We start from the raw sequence: 22,981 nt of genomic DNA, 5'->3' as shown, positions 1-22,981 counted from the left end.
TTTTAGACATAAAACATTGAAACATCAAAGAAATTACATTTTGTATTGAGAGAAAAAAAAAGAAAAAAATGTAAACTGCAATAGTAGCAAGCTAAAGATAGATATACATTGTATATATGAGGGACAATTAGAGTTAAAGACCGGCCATTGTATTAATAGATTAAGGATTGCAATGAATTGCACATGTCCTTTTCTCTAGGAAAAAATGATGGGAATACAGTAGTTATCATTGTAGAGGTGTATTATGTTTGTTAAAGTATTTTTTTGCTGTCAGTTTGATCAGTAGCTGTCAATCATGATCTGTCTATGACATCAAATCCAAAACTAAAAAGCAAAAGTTATTAAATTGGATATAATTATTTATTAAATTAAAAGTTTGAAGGTAGATGGACTTGCAGAAATGTAGATTTACTTGAAACTTTGATTTTTCGCACAAAGTAAGAAAATCTCTGTTTTTCCACCAGTATAAATGTTTAAGGATTAAAATTGCATCATTAAGGATGATTCAAGGACTAGAAATCTAGAAATATCAACAAGACAAGCAATATATATATATAATATATCTATAACCATTTTTAGTAGAAAAAAAAACATTTCATTATCATTATCTCTTTTGCTACTGTGTCGGCTGGAGGCTTTTTTACAATTTGTTTGTAAATGAAGATATTTTATCCCCTTGTGATGATTATAGGGAATCTTAGCTGATAGAGGAACATGAGGCCTAGATAATTATAGGGAATCTTAGCTGATAGAGGAACATGAGGCCTAGATAATTATAGGGAATCTTAGCTGATAGAGGAACATGAGGCTTAGATAATTATAGGGAATCTTAGCTGATAGAGGAACATGAGGCTTAGATAATTATAGGGAATCTTAGCTGATAGAGGAACATGAGGCTTAGATAATTATAGGGAATCTTAGCTGATAGAGGAACATGAGGCTTAGATAATTATAGGGAATCTTAGCTGATAGAGGAACATGAGGCCTAGATAATTATAGGGAATCTTAGCTGATAGAGGAACATGAGGCTTAGATAATTATAGGGAATCTTAGCTGATAGAGGAACATGAGGCTTAGATAATTATAGGGAATCTTAGCTGATAGAGGAACATGAGGCCTAGATAATTATAGGGAATCTTAGCTGATAGAGGAACATGAGGCTTAGATAATTATAGGGAATCTCGGCTGATAGAAGAACATGAGGCTTAGATAATTATAGGGAATCTTAGCTGATAGAGGAACATGAGGCTTAGATAATTATAGGGAATCTTAGCTGATAGAGGAACATGAGGCTTAGATAATTATAGGGAATCTTAGCTGATAGAGGAACATGAGGCTTAGATAATTATAGGGAATCTTAGCTGATAGAGGAACATGAGGCTTAGATAATTATAGGGAATCTTAGCTGATAGAGGAACATGAGGCTTAGATAATTATAGGGAATCTCGGCTGATAGAGGAACATGAGGCCTAGATAATTATAGGGAATCTTAGCTGATAGAGGAACATGAGGCCTAGATAATTATAGGGAATCTTAGCTGATAGAGGAACATGAGGCTTAGATAATTATAGGGAATCTTAGCTGATAGAGGAACATGAGGCTTAGATAATTATAGGGAATCTTAGCTGATAGAGGAACATGAGGCTTAGATAATTATAGGGAATCTTAGCTGATAGAGGAACATGAGGCTTAGATAATTATAGGGAATCTTAGCTGATAGAGGAACATGAGGCCTAGATAATTATAGGGAATCTCAGCTGATAGAGGAACATGAGGCCTAGATAATTATAGGGAATCTTAGCTGATAGAGGAACATAAGGCTTAGATAATTATAGGGAATCTTAGCTGATAGAGGAACATGAGGCCTAGATAATTATAGGGAATCTTAGCTGATAGAGGAACATGAGGCCTAGATAATTATAGGGAATCTTAGCTGATAGAGGAACATGAGGCTTAGATAATTATAGGGAATCTTAGCTGATAGAGGAACATGAGGCCTAGATAATTATAGGGAATCTTAGCTGATAGAGGAACATGAGGCCTAGATAATTATAGGGAATCTTAGCTGATAGAGGAACATGAGGCTTAGATAATTATAGGGAATCTTAGCTGATAGAGGAACATGAGGCCTAGATAATTATAGGGAATCTTAGCTGATAGAGGAACATGAGGCTTAGATAATTATAGGGAATCTCGGCTGATAGAGGAACATGAGGCTTAGATAATTATAGGGAATCTTAGCTGATAGAGGAACATGAGGCCTAGATAATTATAGGGAATCTCAGCTGATAGAGGAACATGAGGCCTAGATAATTATAGGGAATCTTAGCTGATAGAGGAACATAAGGCTTAGATAATTATAGGGAATCTTAGCTGATAGAGGAACATGAGGCCTAGATAATTATAGGGAATCTTAGCTGATAGAGGAACATGAGGCCTAGATAATTATAGGGAATCTTAGCTGATAGAGGAACATGAGGCTTAGATAATTATAGGGAATCTTAGCTGATAGAGGAACATGAGGCCTAGATAATTATAGGGAATCTTAGCTGATAGAGGAACATGAGGCTTAGATAATTATAGGGAATCTTAGCTGATAGAGGAACATGAGGCCTAGATAATTATAGGGAATCTTAGCTGATAGAGGAACATGAGGCTTAGATAATTATAGGGAATCTCGGCTGATAGAGGAACATGAGGCTTAGATAATTATAGGGAATCTTAGCTGATAGAGGAACATGAGGCCTAGATAATTATAGGGAATCTCAGCTGATAGAGGAACATGAGGCCTAGATAATTATAGGGAATCTTAGCTGATAGAGGAACATGAGGCTTAGATAATTATAGGGAATCTTAGCTGATAGAGGAACATGAGGCCTAGATAATTATAGGGAATCTTAGCTGATAGAGGAACATGAGGCTTAGATAATTATAGGGAATCTTAGCTGATAGAGGAACATGAGGCCTAGATAATTATAGGGAATCTTAGCTGATAGAGGAACATGAGGCCTAGATAATTATAGGGAATCTTAGCTGATAGAGGAACATGAGGCTTAGATAATTATAGGGAATCTTAGCTGATAGAGGAACATGAGGCCTAGATAATTATAGGGAATCTTAGCTGATAGAGGAACATGAGGCTTAGATAATTATAGGGAATCTTAGCTGATAGAGGAACATGAGGCTTAGATAATTATAGGGAATCTCAGCTGATAGAGGAGCATGAGGCTTAGATAATTATAGGGAATCTTAGCTGATAGAGGAACATGAGGCTTAGATAATTATAGGGAATCTCAGCTGATAGAGGAACATGAGGCTTAGATAATTATAGGGAATCTTAGCTGATAGAGGAACATGAGGCTTAGATAATTATAGGGAATCTTAGCTGATAGAGGAACATGAGGCCTAGATAATTATAGGGAATCTTAGCTGATAGAGGAACATGAGGCCTAGATAATTATAGGGAATCTCGGCTGATAGAGGAACATGAGGCTTAGATAATTATAGGGAATCTTAGCTGATAGAGGAACATGAGGCTTAGATAATTATAGGGAATCTCGGCTGATAGAGGAACATGAGGCCTAGATAATTATAGGGAATCTTAGCTGATAGAGGAACATGAGGCTTAGATAATTATAGGGAATCTTAGCTGATAGAGGAACATGAGGCTTAGATAATTATAGGGAATCTTAGCTGATAGAGGAACATGAGGCTTAGATAATTATAGGGAATCTCAGCTGATAGAGGAACATGAGGCTTAGATAATTATAGGGAATCTTAGCTGATAGAGGAACATGAGGCCTAGATAATTATAGGGAATCTCAGCTGATAGAGGAACAAGAGGCTTACCAAGTGTTTGTACTCTAATAATCTTTTTCCAGGAGTTGAAATCCTCTTATCTCATCCACAAGGAGTTGAATGATTATGTATTAGTATTATTGATGTGATGTAATATTCTGAGAGTTAAATTCCCCCACCCCCATCATTCCCTTAGCCTAGCGACGACAATTCAGGTAAATATAAAAACTGACATGTAAAAGTATACCTGAATGTAGCTGTTAAAGGTAACTGTTCAACTGTTGTCGTTATCAACCCTGAGATCCATCCATCATTGAGGGTTTCAACACCTATCCTGGAACCGTCTCCAGAAGTTAGGTCAGTAGGATGATCCGTCCCGGCTCCCAAATTTTCAAGTGCGTTATAATCTATCATTGTTTCTAACAGGTAATTATGTTGAGACAATCTCCCCCAGCCTTGGTGATATCCAAGGAGGAAGATGTCGTGTCTCATGGTTATGTCATGTATGGCCTTGTGAAACCAGGAAAGGATGGCAAGTGTGTAGAGTCTGCTGCCGCCATGGTCAATGTCATTCCCCGTAAAAGGTAAATATTCTTTTGGTTAGTATAAATGTAATTCTACATAAACAGTAAATGTTGATTTCGTCCATCATAAATTTCGTCCATCATAAACAGTAAATGTTGATTTTATCCATCATAAACAGTAAATGTTGATTTCGTCCATCATAAACAGTAAATGTTGATTTCGTCCATCATAAACAGTAAATGTTGATTTCATCCATCATAAACAGGTAGCAGGAAACAGTTAATTTGCATTTTGCCTGAAATTATTTGTCATGTTTGAGATATACAGGTATAGCAGATTGGTTATGAAAAATACATCATTACATTTATATATATTTATAAACTACATAACAATTACATTAACAGTAGAGAGATGAAATTTGTGTAAAAAAAAATTCCTCTGATTTCTGACATTTGATTGTCATGGTTACCTACTGAAAAAATGCTAAAAATGCAAAAATACTGCTAATTCCAACCTAACACTACAACTTTCTAGAAGAAATTTAATTCTAAACACCTATCTTACAATCAACAACACTGTCATGGTAACAAAGTACTTACATTTCTGCAAATTCCAACTCGGAAAATCTTCGTAACATGACCACATGTAAACCCTATGAAAATTTCACTTCCTGTAAAGCTAGTTTTTGGTGCGTAGACACAGATTCCAGACTGCCCAAATAGTAATCTCCAACACAAAGCTAAAATATTATCTTGAAATAAATGAAACCCCACATTGTCCACTTAAACATGACAGGACCAATTTTAGCAAGGATTTTTTTTTTTCATTTTTAATTAAAACCTTTATAATGGGGTAATCTAATGAGCAAAAAAATCACCCATGGCCACACCGAGAAACTGTACTGCTACCACAGTAAATGTTGATTTCATCCATCATAAACAGTAAATGTTGATTTTATCCATCATAAACAGTAAATGTTGATTTCATCCATCATAAACAGTAAATGTTGATTTCGTCCATCATAACCAGTAAATGTTGATTTCGTCCATCATAAACTGTAAATGTTGATTTCATCCATCATAAACAGTAAATGTTGATTTCGTCCATCATAACCAGTAAATGTTGATTTCGTCCATCATAAACTGTAAATGTTGATTTCGTCCATCATAAACAGTAAATGTTGATTTCGTCCATCATAAACAGTAAATGTTGATTTCGTCCATCATAAACAGTAAATGTTGATTTCGTCCATCATAAACTGTAAAATGTTGATTTCGTCCATCATAAACAGTAAATAATTTATTTTCGAGGGAATAATTGTGATTCCCTGTAAGCAATATTAATTTATAATTATTCCAGTTTGTAGGTAGCTAAGATATGTAATTTTTAGTTCACCTGCCACAAAGGGCCAAGTGAGCTTTTGCCTGGCATGAGTCCGTCCATCTGTCTGTCCATCTGGCACCCACTTTTCTATTTGAAAGACTCCTTCTCAATAAGCAATAGGCAAAATATCGTGATATTTGACTGATAGGTTGCTGGGATAAAGAATGAAAAATCTGTGAAAAGATTGATTTTAATCCATATTCAAAATTACAGAGATCAAATTTGTTAAAATCTTAAAACAACTTCTTCAGATTGACCAAAGTCTGTGAACCATGATATATTGCTGATATGTCTCTGGGATGAAATCTGACAAAGTTTGTAAACAGACATGACCATGACCCTTATGCAAGGTCACAGTGATATAATTTGTTAAATTTCTGGAACGAAGCCTGAAAAAGTTTGCAAAAGAAATGACCTTGAGCCATATTCAAGGTTACAAGGATCTAGCCTGTCAAAATCCGTAAAAGACTTCTTTGTGTAAACCTAAAGTCTGAAAATCATGATATTTGGTTGGTAGGTCTCTGGAAATGACCTTGACCTACATTCAAGGTCACAAGTATTAAATCTGAAACCTTAAAACAATTTCTTCTGATTAACTAAAAGCACAGTTGCATGGTAATAAACTGGTAGGTTCCCAGGGGAAAGTCTAAGAAATACTGCAAGAAGAGGTGAATTTGACCAATAATCAAGGTTATAGTTGCCATATTTGTTATAACCTTAAAACACTTCTTTTGTTTAACCAAAGGCCTATTTATGAACATAATATTGGCTCTCAATGAAGCCTGACAACATTTATTAAAACAATTGACCTTGACCTGAATTCAAGGTCACAGGGGTAGAATTTGAAAGAAAAAAATTTAAACAGTTTCTTCTGATTAACCAAAAGATCTAGAAGCATGATATTTGGCAGGTAGGTTCTCTGTAATGAAGCCTGACATAGTTTTCAAAAAGATGAACCATGTTCAAGGTCACATACCCAGGTATGTCAAATCTATAAAAGACTTCTTCTGGTAAACCAAAAGTCTGAGAAGAAGAATGTCTGGTGGAAAGATGTTTCTAAAGGTCAAAGCCTAACAAATTTCGAGAAAAAAAAAGATAAAAGAAATGACATTTACCTTTCATCCAGGTCATAAGTGCCACTGTTTAGAGATGCATAGATGTAAGAAGACAAATTTGGTTGTGGAAATTGGTTAAGATTGATTGGATGTGCAAAATTTGCATGCCAAAGTTGCACATGTTAATATATTTGTTATGAACATTAATGTATTTTTGATGAACATTTAATACCATGAATGATACAGGCCCATTGTGCCTCTTGTCTTGTCACTTCACAATGCCAGAGTGGTTATTCATATTTTCATGTATGATGGTTATTATAATGTTAATTTTTGGAGACTCTTAACTATGGATGAAATTTAAGAGGAAATGTTGATGATTGTTTTATTCTGATTTTTTTTAAACATATGTATTGTTACTATCATCAACATTACATTATCTTTATATTTAGCTTTTGCTCAATATTTACATTTGTTACAAATGCAACGTTATAATTTTTCTTTTAGAATATATCGCATGGCGACTTTAGATGAACTGGACACTTTTCGGTCAGAACTTCTGAAGCGCCCCCTGGTGATTCAGCCAGTCATAGAAGCAGGAAGTGGAATACAGAAACTGAATTGCTTCTTCCGTGTTCGTAAAGGTAGACTTTGCCAATAAAATCATATTTATATAAATAGAGTAAAATAATCAAAATGATGATGATGACACAGGCTGCTTGTGTCACAAGACAAAATCAAGATTCATGATTCAGAAATACAGTAGGTTTAAGGAGTTGTTTATACTGGTGTAATGTTTATTTACAGAAAAATGGGTCATGATGCTGAATCAGAATCATTCTAAGATCATGGGACGCATCATGATGGGCATCGACACGGCAAAGACAATAATGAAACGAGGAGAGCCATTCATCCTGGAGGTGTGTGTATATCAAAGCAGGGAAAACAGAAGGTGGATCAGGGGGTAAAAATAGAAGGTGGTGAATCAGGGGGAAACAGTGGGTAGATCAGGGGAAAAATAGGAGGTGAATCAGGGAAAAATAGGATGTGAATCAGGGGAAAAACGAGGTGAATCAGGGGAAAACAGGAGGTGAATCAGGGGAAAACAGGAGGTAAATCAGAGGGAAAACCAGGAGGTGAATCAGGGGAAATAGGAGGTGAATCAGAGGGAAAAACAGGATGTGAACCAGGGGGAAAATAGGAGGTGAATCAGGGGAAAATAGGAGGTGAATCAGGGGAATAATAGGATGTGAATCAGAGGGAAAAATAGGATGTGAACCAGGGGGAAAATAGGAGGTGAATCAGGGGAAAATAGGAGATGAATCAGGGGAATAATAGGATGTGAATCAGGGAAAATAGGATGTGAATCAGGGAAAATAGGATGTGAATCAGGGAAAAATAGGATGTGAATCAGGGGGAAAATAGGATGTGAATCAGGGAAAAATAGGATGTGAATCAGGGGAAAAATAGGATGTGAATTAGGGAGAAAAATTAGGTGATCCGGGAGAAACAGGTGAAGATCTGAACCAGTATGTGGTTCCAATTGTCCTACCCCTGTTTTTCTCAGAAAGCTGTGTTGGTTGTGCCCTTTGGCAAGGCACTGTACCCTAATTGCTGTTTATGGCCTGTAAAAACATCTCCTGTACATCTGTAGATTGTTGGACAAGTTAACCAGTTAAGTGACTTGACAGACAGCCTACCTGAAAATCACCCTGACTTTTGATGAGGCAATAATACATAATATATTTTAACAAAGTGCTTTTCTTTTAAACCTTTGAATTAAAAACTGATACATTTATTGATTTAATTGTTTACAGTTTATGTTGAGTAATGTTGTGAAGCGTCTTTATTACTCGTCCATGGCTAACAAGGCCCCCAGCAGTTTCCAGTATATAGACTGTCACCATGGTGACCTCATCATAAGAGGCAGTGGCGACTCCTTCCATCAAGGCATGAAATGGGAGGTCAAGGTCAGTGCATGCATATGGTTTATAAGGTCAAGGTTATAACAAGGTCATGACCTCAGATCAAATGGACTCTAGTTCTGTACAATCAATGTTTTCATGTGCAACTAAATCATTTTATCACGTTTGGCTTACCTGCTTTTACTATTTTGGCGTCTGATCAGCTTACTGTGATAATTAAAACATTTATTTGTTTATAAACTGCGTTCCTTGTCTATGACACCATTAGAAACCACTGAAACTGAAAGCACATTGTGACATTAATAGTATTGTAACTATTTTCTAAAACAGATTTCACTTTACCAAATTCTAAAGCATAACATTTTAAAAAGAAGAAAATAGTATGTTACAAGAGATTTCATTTGAGTAATTCTGAAACATGTCTGAATTTTGTGTGGTGAATATTTTGTTGATGGTTAGATTTTGTGTATGATATGGAAATGAAAGATCACATATGAAATATTTTGACAAATATTTCAGACCTTTTTTTGATGTCATTATGATTTCTTGTTGGCTATACATGAATATGATCTGCATTTTGGTGTTATTATGTGTTCTATAAGTGTGTGATATAATTCTCTAGACTTGACATCACAATAGCTAGACAGCTTCATACTTATTTCTCTGATAACAAGGCAGTCATGTGAAATGGGGATTACATTCTTTCATAAAACTGGTACACCAGTCTTGTATACCTAAGTAATGTACCTGTTCAACTGTAGGCACAGCACATGCAGTTTGACTTTGATGATATCACTGACAGTGACATAATGGTGCGGACACTTAAAGAGGCGGCATTTGAGCGCCAGTCGCCACTTATACAGGTCATTCCTGATGGTAAGTCACAGTGTTAACTTTAGGCAAGTATCCTTTTCAAAAAAGTTGCTTTAGAGGCGATTTTCTTTAAGTAGATAAGGATCACTTTTAGCAAGTTATGCAAAAAACCCAGCATGATTTGTGTAGGTATTTTTCGGTAGTCCTTGGTTTTGAGGTGCAATTTTCCTTATGCAGGTTTTATCTCTTATTGTTATATGATTTATACTTGTAATTCTATTTTCCAATTCACCAGGAGTTTGTAATCATATTTTTTTTAAATACATATCTTGAAATAAATAAATAAATAAAAGCTTGCTTATCTCAATATTTTCAGATTTGTGTTTGATGATAAATTTATTTGTTATTGCTTATATGATATTTTTGTCATGTTAAGTTCTCCAACATTTCTGTGGTGGAGAAAAGCCTTTTGAAATTATGTAAAAAGAGCATATCTTTCTTTTCTAAACAAGAGATCCTAGAATAGTCTTTGTGTCCACCATTGTTAGGTCTACATTTGTTCTTTCAAAGTTGGATTTTTCTCCCCTTCTTTTCTATAATAATCTCTGAATGCCAAATCCAAGATGGCCACCTGTTGGCCATTTTGTTTTCCAGATCAGTCTTACAATCAGCAGCTCAATAAAGGACCAAAGAGAACCTACATATAAAATCTGAGAAAGGTCCATCCAGTATTTCTTGTAAATAATGATAACAATCATTAGTAAAAATCCAAGATGGCTTCTTGTCAACCATTTCGTTCATTTGATTTCAAAATAAAAATAACATAACTAGGGACCGAAGGGAAACTTCAGACAAAATTAGACAAAGTTCCATCCAACATTTTCATGGATATAGCAATAATAAATTTTCATTATCAAAATCCATGTTGGCTGGCCAGTCATCCATTTTGTTTTTGTCCCTAGTTGCATAATCAAAGGAACACAACTAGGGACAAAGGGAAACCTACACATGGAATTTGGAAACAATATCCATCCAGTAGTCTTTTCATTAAATAACAATAACATACTTTCCTTTGTCAAAATCCAGGATGGCCACCTGTCATCCATTTTGTTCCTTGAATTAGTCTCAAAACTATAGGGCATAACTAGAGACCAAGGAAAACCTTTTTATGGAATTTATGAAAGATCCATCCAGAATTTCATGTGAAATAGCAGTAACAAAGTTTTGTTGTCAAAATCTAGTATGACTGATCGATCCTAAAATCAAACCAGCACAACTAGGGATCAAGGTTTATTTGGTATGTTGAATTCCCATGGTCAATCAGAAAACACAAAACGTCAAATAAGAGGAAAGAAGAAATAAGAATGGAGATGATCTGTCTTGTAGGGGACTGATAAAAGCTAGGCCATACTATGATGGTTGCCAAACTCATTTTAGGGCCTCTCGCCAGACAAAATCAGAAGTTTACTGAATCTCAAATGAAAGATATGAAAGATTTTGTTAATAAAATATTATTAGTGACAACAGCGTTTTATTAGATTGATACAGAATCTAGATTGGCAATATTTGCTGTCAGTGTAATATCTCCTTCTTTGTTGATGTCACAATCCAAATGAGACCATGAAGCATTTCTTATAATGCTAGAAAGGAATCCACAGACACCTTCAGCCAATCACATCTCTGCTAAGTCATATTATACGAGTGTCATAACAGTTATTTATGTAATAAGTCTATAACACTTCACACATACTCTAAATAAAAAGTCCAACCCAGGTTTTAGATTCTAATTCTATACACCAAGCAAGACTTCCCTGGGATGTCACAACTTCACCGAGTCCCACCACCAACAATAACAGTCTGACCATGCCGCTCTCTCACAGAGTTCAAAATGAAAAGTTTGAAAATTCATATCTACATTGATACTTTGAGGTTCCAGAGGCTGATTGTTAGCAATGAGGGGAGAGTGTTCTTGGATGTTGCCTGGTCATTTGCTCTTCCCAGGACTACATTGTAACTCTCCAAGCCTGTTATTTATAATTTTAATGACGTATATCAGTCCTATTGCAACTCTCCAAGCCTGTTATTTATAATTTTAATAATGTATATCAGTCCTATGTCCATTGTTATAGCAAGAACATGACCATATTTGGGCAGTTTACATGACTTGTGACAGATCAAATCACCACTGCTCTTACGGGCCAAAATAACTAGTACTACATTCCGAGACCTTGTATCTTTTAGTATTTGCTGACCCGTATGTTTGTCTTCACAAACCAGTGGTCAGACTGTCATTACTCTGGACAATAAATTGTCAGAATACCATAACAGACCTCTCTCCCCCCCATTCTCAGTATCAATAAATTGTCAGAATACCACAACAGACCTCTCTCCCCCATTCTCAGTATCAAAATACTTTTTCAGATATTACATATATGTACAGGCAGAAATATCAATTGTTAATATTGTTAATTGAGTATATCAATAAGTGTGCAATATCATTATGGAATAGGTCTATTGTGTTACATCTGTGATAAAATAATATTTTTGTGTTGTGTTCAGATGCATTTATAGTACAGCAAATTGTTTTTTATCGGTTGCAGGAATATTGAGGGAGATATTGCCAGGATGGACATTTGAACAAGCAGAGGAGGAGGAGGAAGAAATGGAGGAGGAGGAGGAATATGCATTTCAACTTGAAGGTAGCCAAGGTACATCAGTGTCAAATAACCAACCAGCTGCCCCTCAAAGAGGCCGTGTACGGGGACGTTCAAATCGTGGCACTGCAGCCGCCTCCAACTATGAAGTGTCTGTAGAATTACATGCACCTCTTGATGAAAAAGAGGAACCTCAGTGGAATTCCAATGCTGCAGCACATCAACAACACCAAACTGACAGCAGTCAGTATACAAACCTTACTAATGAACGTACAAATCATGTCTATGAGGACGCGAGATTGCCCCGTAATGTCGCTAATCATCATTACCAGGGAAGTGGCCGTTCTGGTTCATCAGCCGCCGACAGTGGCTATGAAGGTGAAAATGATGCTGGAGGATTTGAAGATAGGAAATATGGTCGACTTTTACAGGGCAAAGGTAATAATGATTACAGACAAGGCAGAGATTATACTGCTAATGGTCAAATTAGGGGATACACTGATAATGGACAGCGTGGAGGTTATCCTAACAGTGTACAAAATAGTGGTTATCCTGATAGCAGACAATACCCTACGTATGGACAGAACAGAGGTAACCCTGACAACAGACAGGACAGTGGTTTCCCAGACAATAGACAGTACCCTGCTTATGGACAGAACAGAAGTTACCCTGACAACAGGCAGGCCAGTGGTAACTCTGACAGGAACAAGTTGTTGTCTAATGATAGGTATAACTATGACAACCCTGCCTTCACGAACAATGACAATTATAGCATTGTGGAACAGTCGGTTGAGCATAACAAAGCCGCAGCAGCTCGTATGCTGGGTAACCATGCGAGGGGCCCCACTGACCACCGGCACCGCACAGGGTACCTTCCTCCCTCTAATATGCCAACCATCAGTCAGAGTATCGACACCCAGGATGGACACATGGGAGAGAGTGCCATCTAGTACACTGTTCTAGTGTGAATACTTTGGATTGTGTTTCCAGAAGGAAAAAATACGCAATTGGGGTAATTGAAAGGATCAATATCAGTCTTTATAAAAAAGATGTATAGTTATTATGAAATTCAGTGTTAATTAAACTGTATTTGGGAAAATATTATCAATATATTTCAGTAAGTGATAATGATGAGTGGCAATATACAATATTTATATGTCAGTAGCCCATGCTAGTAATAAGCCCACCCTCAGCTGTTACTGTTGTTTAAAATTACAAACAAATGCTAATTGTTATCCTGTAATAAGTCTAACCTCAGTTGGCTTCCTTGGGTTTTTGCACAATAAATACATTAAGTCATGTTCTAAGATTGATACCCTATTCTGGTAGTTAGTCTGTTCTGAGTGTGTGAGTGTATGACGGTGTTAGTCTATTCTGAGTGTGTGAGTGTATGACGGTGTTAGTCTATTCTGAGTGTGTGAATGTATGACGGTGTTAGTCTGTTCTGAGTGTGGGAGTCTGTATGAGTGTGTTAGTCTGTTCTGCGTGTGGGAGTCTTTATGAGTGTGTTAGTCTGTTCTGACTGCATTAATCTGTTCTAAGTGTGTGAGTCTTTATGAAGGTGTTATTCTGTTCTGAATGTATTAAGTCTATTCTGAGTGTGATGGTCTGTTCTGAGTGTGTAATTCTTGTTCTGAGTGTGTAATTCTTGCTCTGAGTGTTAGTCTGTTCTGGTTATGCTAGTCTGTTCTGAGTGTGTTAGTCTGTTCTGAGTGTGTCAGTCTTGTTCTGAGTGTGTTGATGTGTGAGATTTTTTAAGTGAGTTCAGTAGATACAGAGCCAACAACGAAATATGTGCCATAATACATGTTGTTTTAGATTATATTAATTCTGTAAACCATAAAATGGGCATGCTCTTTGTTTTCAGGTTTTGTAAATTCTGTTTGCATGTCACTTTATTGGTGTTGAATTTGATGTGCTGAAGAAACTTTAAATTTTGTTTCCTAGGAAATTTAACTGGTAGAGCTATTCTGTGTTATCTAGTATCCAGATGTTGTTTTTGTAGTACACAGAAAATATAACCCATTCTGTACCAGGTTATACATAACAGAGAATATAACCCATTCTGTACCAGGTTATACATAGCAGAATGTTTATCTAACAGTCAAGAGTTCCTTTTCTGAAATATCCCATCAAATATGCAGATTTTGTTTTTTTTCTTAATTTTTTTTTTTTTTTTTTTTTTTTTTTTTTTTTTTTTCTTTTTTTTTTATTGATTTAAACAAACTTAATGCTGAAAATTTGTCCTGCTTTTCAGTTGACCTACAATATTTAACAATTTCAGAAGTGAAATTCCTTAATGCTAAAAATTTAAACAAGGAGTTTACATAAAGAATATTCAGGGTTTTATTTTCCACGGATTTGGAATGTAGCATTTTGACCTCACTTTGGGTATAAAATTGGTGAATTGTGAAGAAATTTTTCAGAAGTCAAATTGCAAATTTTTGGAATTTTGCGTAAATATTAGATTATTTCAGTCGAAAATTGGGCCCATTATTGGCCTCAAACAGCCCTTAAAAAGTCCTGCTGAAATGATTTCATTAGACTTCTTGGAGTTTCTAGTTCACATCAATTATCGCAGTGTGACAAATTTTCCATTAAGTGCTCTTATGGGTCTTTTGAATACCCAATATATAATAGATAAAACTGATCAAGAAATCAGTCATTATCAGACCTTTTTATAAAACATTGTACTTCATATTGTAGCACAATTGAACTTAGTATTTAAATGTCACAGACCTGTCATTCATGTAAAAATTAGACTATTTATCTATTTTACAACAACTGCAAAACAAGTTTTTCCAACTTATATTAATCACTCTTATTGGGCCAAATGGAAGTGCACTAGGGGTCTTACTGTGGGAGCAGACTGGAGTACCAAGGGAAAACCACATGGTCAGGCAGGTGACCCCATCATTATTAAGGTTGGATTTGCCCTATTTTTGTGACAAAAATCCATGCCTCAGGTAATAAGACTATTCCTACCTATGGGCTGCTGTTTAGAAATGCTTTTCCTTTGTTCTCAGAGTCAGTTGTAATAGGCTGACGTTTGATCTGAGAGGAAGATATATAAATAAAATATGTATACAGCAATGATATAATTACAGGTATAAATTTTAACTCATTCTTAATTGCATTGGACGGACTGTATACCAAAGGAAACTGATTTGTACACATAGACCCATCACATTAGGCTTGTACATAACTGTGATACTGTTAACTAAGTTCTGAATTTGTTAAAGACTAATTAAATTGGGTGCTATTGGTAGTGTGTATGAATATAACACAAATATAATAAATTAATATGTTCTTAATAATTTTTTTAATTTCATTCAAAATGTATATTGTACTTGTAGTGATCTGATAAGTGTGCAGCTTTTGAAAACTATTCTTGTGTTTCCATCCTATCATTCATCAGTTATAAATTTCAAATTTCCTAAATTCTTTTTTGTCACTCACAAACTGAATTACCTCCCCTTAGTTTTTTAGCACAATATCACACATAATTATACTATTTTTTATGCAAGATCATGATGATTAAACAAAATTATAAATGGCATGTACATAGTTGAACATGATTTTATCAACAACATGTTAAGGAACAGCAACCTCAGGAGACCATGAGACCATGTGTGCTTTTCTCAGGGGCCTGCTTGTTTATAAACACAATCACATCATATATTATGTAAACATTACCCTAGTCCATGATCCAACCAATCAATCTGATAAATGAAAATAGCTCTTTAAAGTTGATTAACTTGGCATGGGAAAAAGAGGGCTTTGTGTGATTTCCTAAGAGATTTTTAATTTACTTATTTTGTCTCTGGTTTTGTTGACGCTCTACTCTGGTTTTGTTGACGCTCTACTCTCTCCTTCTGTATGATCCAGGTTCTCGTAGTATCTGGTAAAATAACAGGTTCCACATCGTCACAAATCTACAAGACTCTGCTTTGTTGTTTGACTCAAATGACAGAGCAGAGTCTTGTGGGATTTCGACAATGCAGGGTCCATGATGTCTGGTTTTCCCTAAATACAAATATACAATGGAAGTCAGTAAAGGAATTTTTAAATTGGTTGTCAATATTCAGGAGACATTTGTCCTCATACTTTTTAAATTGTTATGTATCTTGTGTTATATATTAACTTCTAAGGTAGCTGGTTAATAATTTTGTCAATATACGTATGAATTGTACATATTGTACTTATTCGTCTGTATCGTGTACATAAATACACTATGATGTATGCCTTGGTGATGTCACATTAAGAAACCACAGTTCAGCACAACGTGTAGGAATATTATTATAAGGAACCTATCATCATATTGCCTATAACGTTTCTGAATTTTAAAAAGTTCTTTTTATCATTTTTGTTAAATTATATCCTGATAAACACAGGTTAAATACAAATGTACTAGTGTTTGAGACTGACCAAAAACTACATAACCAATGAGAAATTCAATGAAAATTCTTAAATGTGATTTATTCCACAGTAATTTTGGAGTTTTTTTTCGACCTCAGCATAGCTTAAAATGTCCAGGTATATTGTGATGCACAGCTGTGACCACGTCATTTTATATCTAGTGTTTTTTCTGCAAATTATTTTCCTCATCTCTTTGCAAAATGAATACCTAAGATTCTCAGTTAAATTGAACACGGTTGCCCTCTATCACACTCATTGTTGTGATATTAAAATAGAAAAATCCCTGTAGTTTGACTAATTGACAACCAAAGGGCTATCTGACCCTGAATCAGGAATAGAAGACATTTAACAGTGCACTGGAAGGTTACACTTGTTTAGATTTCCAGAAAGATTTACACATCACATTACATTTCACACGTAAATGTACATAATATTTTGCTTCTCTGAGATACATGTGATAAAGACAACAAAGTGTGGTCGTCAAAACACATACAAACTTTCTGTAATGTAAGATAATATACCTACATATCTCCTATATATAACTCCACATCTACAGCTCTGGTCAAAGAATATCCATGCACAGGTACTTACATTTATTACCTGTATATAATGTCAGTTTGATGGTTTATTTCATCACCATATCATGATTTCAATAATAATTATATATATTTGATATTAAGCTGTATGAAAGATGAATATACATTGTATTTGTAAATATATTTGTAATACATTCCGATTATATTTTCATATATCCCCAGTAAATATATTTTGCCTTGATTACTTTAACACATTCCAATATTTTTTTTACTAATTTCCTCAGTAAATATAATTTGATTTAGATAAGTTTTGAAACTACTTTTATGCACTTAATTAACAGAATGATGTTTGAAGAATCAAAAGTCTGAAAATTAATAATTTTAAAATTTCAGATGTATTTTGAAATGTAATATCAATAAGTTAAAATACAAAACTTTATGTATGAATTACATAACCAGTCTGAAGATGTGACACATAAGATCAAAATTCAACCACAATCTTAATACATTGAAATATAATTTTGGTTGCAGGTGCCAAACGATTGGTCAAATTTAATACTTGGCCTTCATGTGACTGGTACCTATAGGATAAGGGTTATATATTAAATGTTTCAGTTAAAATATAAACGTAGAACTGTATATATTTTCGTTATGATATATGTATCAGATGTTCAAAGTACTTTTACTTTTGTTTTTCTGTATCTTTCAGTTTTGCTTTTATAATTTGGTGATACAGTGTATCTTATATGTGATAATTGCATCCATTTGATTGAGATTGAGTTTTTCTTTTTATTCACTTGAGTTTATAGTAATTTCAGGAAATGAAATTTTTGGTCAGTATTTATAAAGATAATTATGTTCTGTCAAAAAAAAAAAATTGCAATCGTTTTTAATTTATGATAAAATTCTGACTGAGGAAGTAACATAACCTGCTACTGTAAAGTGATAAATTTTGTGGGGTTTTCATTTTTATTGATTTCATGGGACTCTGAATTAATATGTCCACAAAATGATGAAGAGTAAGAATACGTAGTTTTACTTTAGCAGATTTCGTGAGTATTACTATTGGTCCACAGCATCAGATGTCAATGGAAATATATTATCCTAGAAAAACCATGCAATATGAGCCCCACAAATATATATCATTTTATAGTATCCTGCTCACAAAGCCTCTTATTTCTTCTTGACCATTTAACAAAGGAACAAGTAATTGCAGTATTTATGTCATTTATATACTTATTTGTACTTAGGTCAAAGGTTATTTTGTAATAAGGGTCAAAAGGTCAGTAAACATATATTTATATAGGGGTCAGGTAACAGAGATTGGAGTAAAATATTCAACGATAAAATTGTACAATGAAGAACCTGAAATAAAAGGTAAATACAGTAGGAATGTTATTTGTTTGTCTATTGATTGAACTGAAATTGAAAGTTAAATTTCCAGATTTGTAACTATTACAGTGAATCTTCCTGAAATGGATCCTTCTCAAAACCAATAACCTCATGAACTTGAACAAAGCGACTGATACCCTCTTTATTAAAGTACATCATTTAATATAACATCATCAACATACATGAAGCAATGAAAATTTACAGTGATTGTCAGTAACCATAAACTAGAGAATATACCATTTGATTAAATGTTAAGAAGAGGATTTCTTTTAGAAGTAACTTGAATCAAATATTCATTAAGATTTCTCAAGCTCTTCACATTTTTGCAGGACAATAGTTGTATTAATTTGAAGACAGACAGACGACGGAAGTAATAGGGTTTAATATATTTGATTCTGAGCTCTAAATAAACTGGGCATCATAACATGAAATGAGTTTCATCCTCGATGTCCTTACTATTACAAAGAGGACAATACCTTTGGGCTCCGGGAGATATCGTTATATCTGCCCTATACTTAATGTGTGGGACTGTAACCGATACTTACTGAGGATATTTTGATACTTATAAGTGAGAGATTTGGTAAAACTGTATATCGTAATGATCAACAATGTATCTCTAGAATGTTTCTCACTTCATGAATATGATAATCTTTCACACGTTGGGTGTATAATAACACAACCTGTTTTTCACTAAATATGAACGGATTTAACCAAACATCATAAAAGCCTGTTCTGCATAATTCCTGTTTCACTTGGTAAACAAAATTAGCTTTACAATTAGGTTTATTCTTTAACCAGTACTTTCTAATCGATATTTTACGTTTAATTTGTAATTCGAAGTAAACCATAGAATTATTTACAGACTTTTTAACTCCAAGAACTTCCTTCAAAAAATGCAAACGTACCTTTTCAATTAGGGTTGCCGGACTGGATCCCCAGATTTTACAATCATAGCGAAGAAGTAATATAAGGGTCGAATAATGACAACAATTTAACATAAAATTTCTTAATTTTCTATTCAATAAAAATGTCTTTCTGCCTTTAGCCACAATGTTATCTAATGCTAAGGTAAAAAGGCAATTAAAGTAGACCACTAGACCAAGATAGCAAAAGTTGTCCACTATATCAATAGGCCTACCATTATATGTCCATTGCTCGTTAGGAAAAACACGTTTTCCCCCCTAAATATTATAACTTTAGTTTTACCTACTTTTATATATAAATTCCAACCTTCAGCGTACAAAAACAAGTGATCAAGCATATTCTGTAGATCGACTACGTCTTCAGGAAACAAGACCGTGTCGTTCGCACACAAAATAAAAAAAATTGTTTTAGCAACTGTTATTGGTAACTCTGACAAATTGAATTGATAAGTTCGGACTCCATATAATTGATAACCAATGAAAATAAAATCGGATATAAAGATTCCCTTTGATGTTTACACAAGACTTCACATTATCATATATAGATCTAATTACATTTAGCAGTCGACCTCTAATACCCGACTTCTATAGTTTGAGCCATAATCAACAAAAAACACAATACAGTCGTTTATAACTACTTTGTAAAACTTAAGTAATTAAGGTATTTATAACAAAAATTGCATCCTGTGTACCACTTCCGGGTCAGAAACCAAATTGAGCGTCAGTAATGACTTTTTTTTTTCTTTTTCGCTCCGTGACAATAAACGTCTGTTGAGGAGGGACGCAAAAAGCTTTGCTAAATGACCGATGATGGTAATACCTCTATAATTGTTAACATTGTCTTTGTCTCCCTTTTTATGTACAGGTACCACAACACTTTGAGCCCAACACTTGGGGAATTTTATGCAACACGCAAAATAGCGTTAAATAGTTTAAACAATACAGAAACAAAAAGTTCGCTATACTCAATGAAATTGCCGTTTAACAAGATGTCTATATCAGCTGACTTTCCCTTAGATGGACTTGTTATAGCTGTAAACAACTCCTGGGTACTGAACTCATCGTCCAGTTCGTGATAAAGACATTCATAATTATCTACAAACTCCTCAGCGCAAAATGATGTACCAGCTGGAGTATCTGCCAAGCCTTTAAAATAATTCAAAAATCATCAAGTCACTCGTATTTACACATTATCTTCCTTTTGAAGTTACGGACGCTTCGTTTTAGATTCTTACAATGTATAGCGCTTTTTGGATACAGTCAAATGTTCTCTATTACATACAGATTTACATTTGTTAGATTCAAACAATGCAGACTTATAAATTTCGTATAAACGCTTACATTCTGCGTTGAATCAAGGTTTGTCAGGGGTTTTAATAACACGACGACACAATTCATGACAAGAGCACCGACAGCTTGGAACTACCTTTTCCCTCAAACAAAACTGGTCAAACAAAGAATGAACATTGTTAATAAAAACTTCAAGGCAATGACCAATACTTTCACTAGAATCACAACATCTACATTTTTCGACCATGATTTTTAAATTAAGAAATATTGAGGCATGTTAGGAAAATTCATTAAACAGAGGATATCTTTTTAGTATGAACGCCAACCGGCAATATTCTTCTATACAAAGTCATTATAATTGAGCCAATGAACAGCCCAAACTGCGAAGTTATTGCAATAGAAATTCTCTACCCTGTATAAACTCTTCTGTTACAAAATATAGACAGAAAAAAGTCACCACTACATTTGATCATGTCCGAATAAGGAAATGGCCTCTTGTGAAGAAGACAAGCGTTTTCTTTGGCTCTTGGAGTGCTTTAGTAGGCAGATCTTTTCTTAATGGGTTTCTCCAAAAAGAAAACGTCCTACATTAGATAGAAACTGTTGTTCAAAATGTTCTGGAAACAATAATGAAGAAAAACCGTTGACAATATATTTTTAAGGCAATACGACAAGCCATTTGCAATTGTTGAGGAGTGCTGAGAAATCAGCCAGACACAAAATTACTGGTACAAAACATCTATGTGACTTTCTCATGCTCTTAAATTCGTCTTTCATTGAGAATTCTTTGCATTGGACGATTTCCAGTCATATATAACTCCAAAATCTGTGAGTGACCAGAGACTACCTGCATGCTTGATAAATAAGTCTTTTACAGACCAATTATAGAGGTCCACTGAAACGATTTTGTGCAACAACCTGTTTCCTAAATCACGACCTCGTGCAGCAAATAACGTCGTGTATCTTTATGTCCAGGAAACGGATCAAGCATATGTTTTGGCATTTCCAAATTTTTCTTCAAAATACATTATTATAACGTTTGGTGAATTTGAATGAGTTTTTAGTTGCTGTTGATTATGTATGAAACAAAAAGGTAGAAGACACAAACACTGGATAAATTACCGATATTCAATTTTTATACGGAAGAGTAAATTTCAAGTATTTGAGATGTGAAATGGTTTTTTTTTCAATATTTTTGAAAAAAAAGGAATGTATCTAAAGACTAAGCATTGATTCAATTGATTCATATTTCATAAAAATAAAAACAAAACAAAGAGACATACAACAAAATACACAGCAAACACCAGTTCCATTTTCTATATAAGTAGAATGTTTAATCATTTATATACATCATAAAGTAACTCCTTGATCCTTAGGACCTAGAGCATAGTATATAATAAGTTTAACAAGTCAGTAGTGGTGACTTCATGTTCTGTTGATAAAACAGGCGACCTGAAATAAGAATATTGCTGACCTTCAATATTGGGCATCCTATATAACACCTTTAAATCACTTCCGATTTACCCTGACTGTGAAATTCGATGGAAATATTATAAACAGAGGATTCAACATATATCTAACAAACAAATTTCTTTCATATCATTTCACAATCGAAGATCATAAATACATTGTTGACTTAAAATTAATGTATTTGATTTGGTTTCAAAAGCCAATGATATGATCCGACAAGACTGACTTCTGGTGTTGTACCTAAGAGGTCATGCACGGGCAACATTGGTAGATCAGTCGATATGGTCGAGTAATCATCGTATTTACCAAGCGACACCTGATTAGTAAACACGCGAGTTCAGCTTAAGACAAAAGTAACACCTTAGAAAAAAATTAGTACTCTCAACAGTCCATGCGTAAAATTAAACAGACCCTAGTTGTGTTTCCTGTCATGGACCGAAAATGAAAGATAAATGAAAAATAATCTTTAGTTAATATTCAGATGCAGTTTGTTCTTGAAGACATAAACCTGTTGCTTCAAACGTTTATAAAATCGCAAAATATTAAACAAGCAAAGAAAAAAAATCGTGTATATCAGACGTCCTTTAAAACATATTTTCCACATTAACACTTTGTCAATAACAATAAGTTTCATTTTCTGTAATTGTTTGGTAACATCTAAAAACAGCATCATAAGAAATAATAACGACACCCTACGCTGTTTTTCCTTGATACATGTGAGCTGTTCTATTGCGTTGATGCGTAAAGAATATATTCTCAACATCTGAATTCATAATAACATTTTTCATGTTTTTTCTT

The 22,981-nt window shown here is 34.4% G+C and overlaps 1 protein-coding gene across 1 annotated transcript; it reads left to right on the top strand.

Annotated features, from left to right (window-relative positions):
* The first annotated feature begins 4,230 nt into the window (after positions 1–4,230).
* Positions 4,231–13,103, top strand: LOC132556112 (uncharacterized). Its single transcript, XM_060220498.1, has 7 exons — positions 4,231–4,382; positions 7,269–7,405; positions 7,569–7,681; positions 8,579–8,731; positions 9,448–9,562; positions 12,100–12,699; positions 12,745–13,103. Exons 1-7 carry the CDS (start codon positions 4,231–4,233, stop codon positions 13,101–13,103), a joined length of 1,629 nt encoding a protein of 542 aa, XP_060076481.1.
* The last annotated feature ends 9,878 nt before the right edge of the window (positions 13,104–22,981 follow it).

The sequence above is a fragment of the Ylistrum balloti genome, unplaced genomic scaffold (assembly GCF_031769215.1).
Source record: "Ylistrum balloti isolate Yb309-2 unplaced genomic scaffold, AGI_CSIRO_Ybal_v1 Utg370548, whole genome shotgun sequence".
Lineage (NCBI taxonomy): Eukaryota > Metazoa > Mollusca > Bivalvia > Pectinida > Pectinidae > Ylistrum > Ylistrum balloti.
This window is presented reverse-complemented; position numbering and strand designations above follow the sequence as displayed.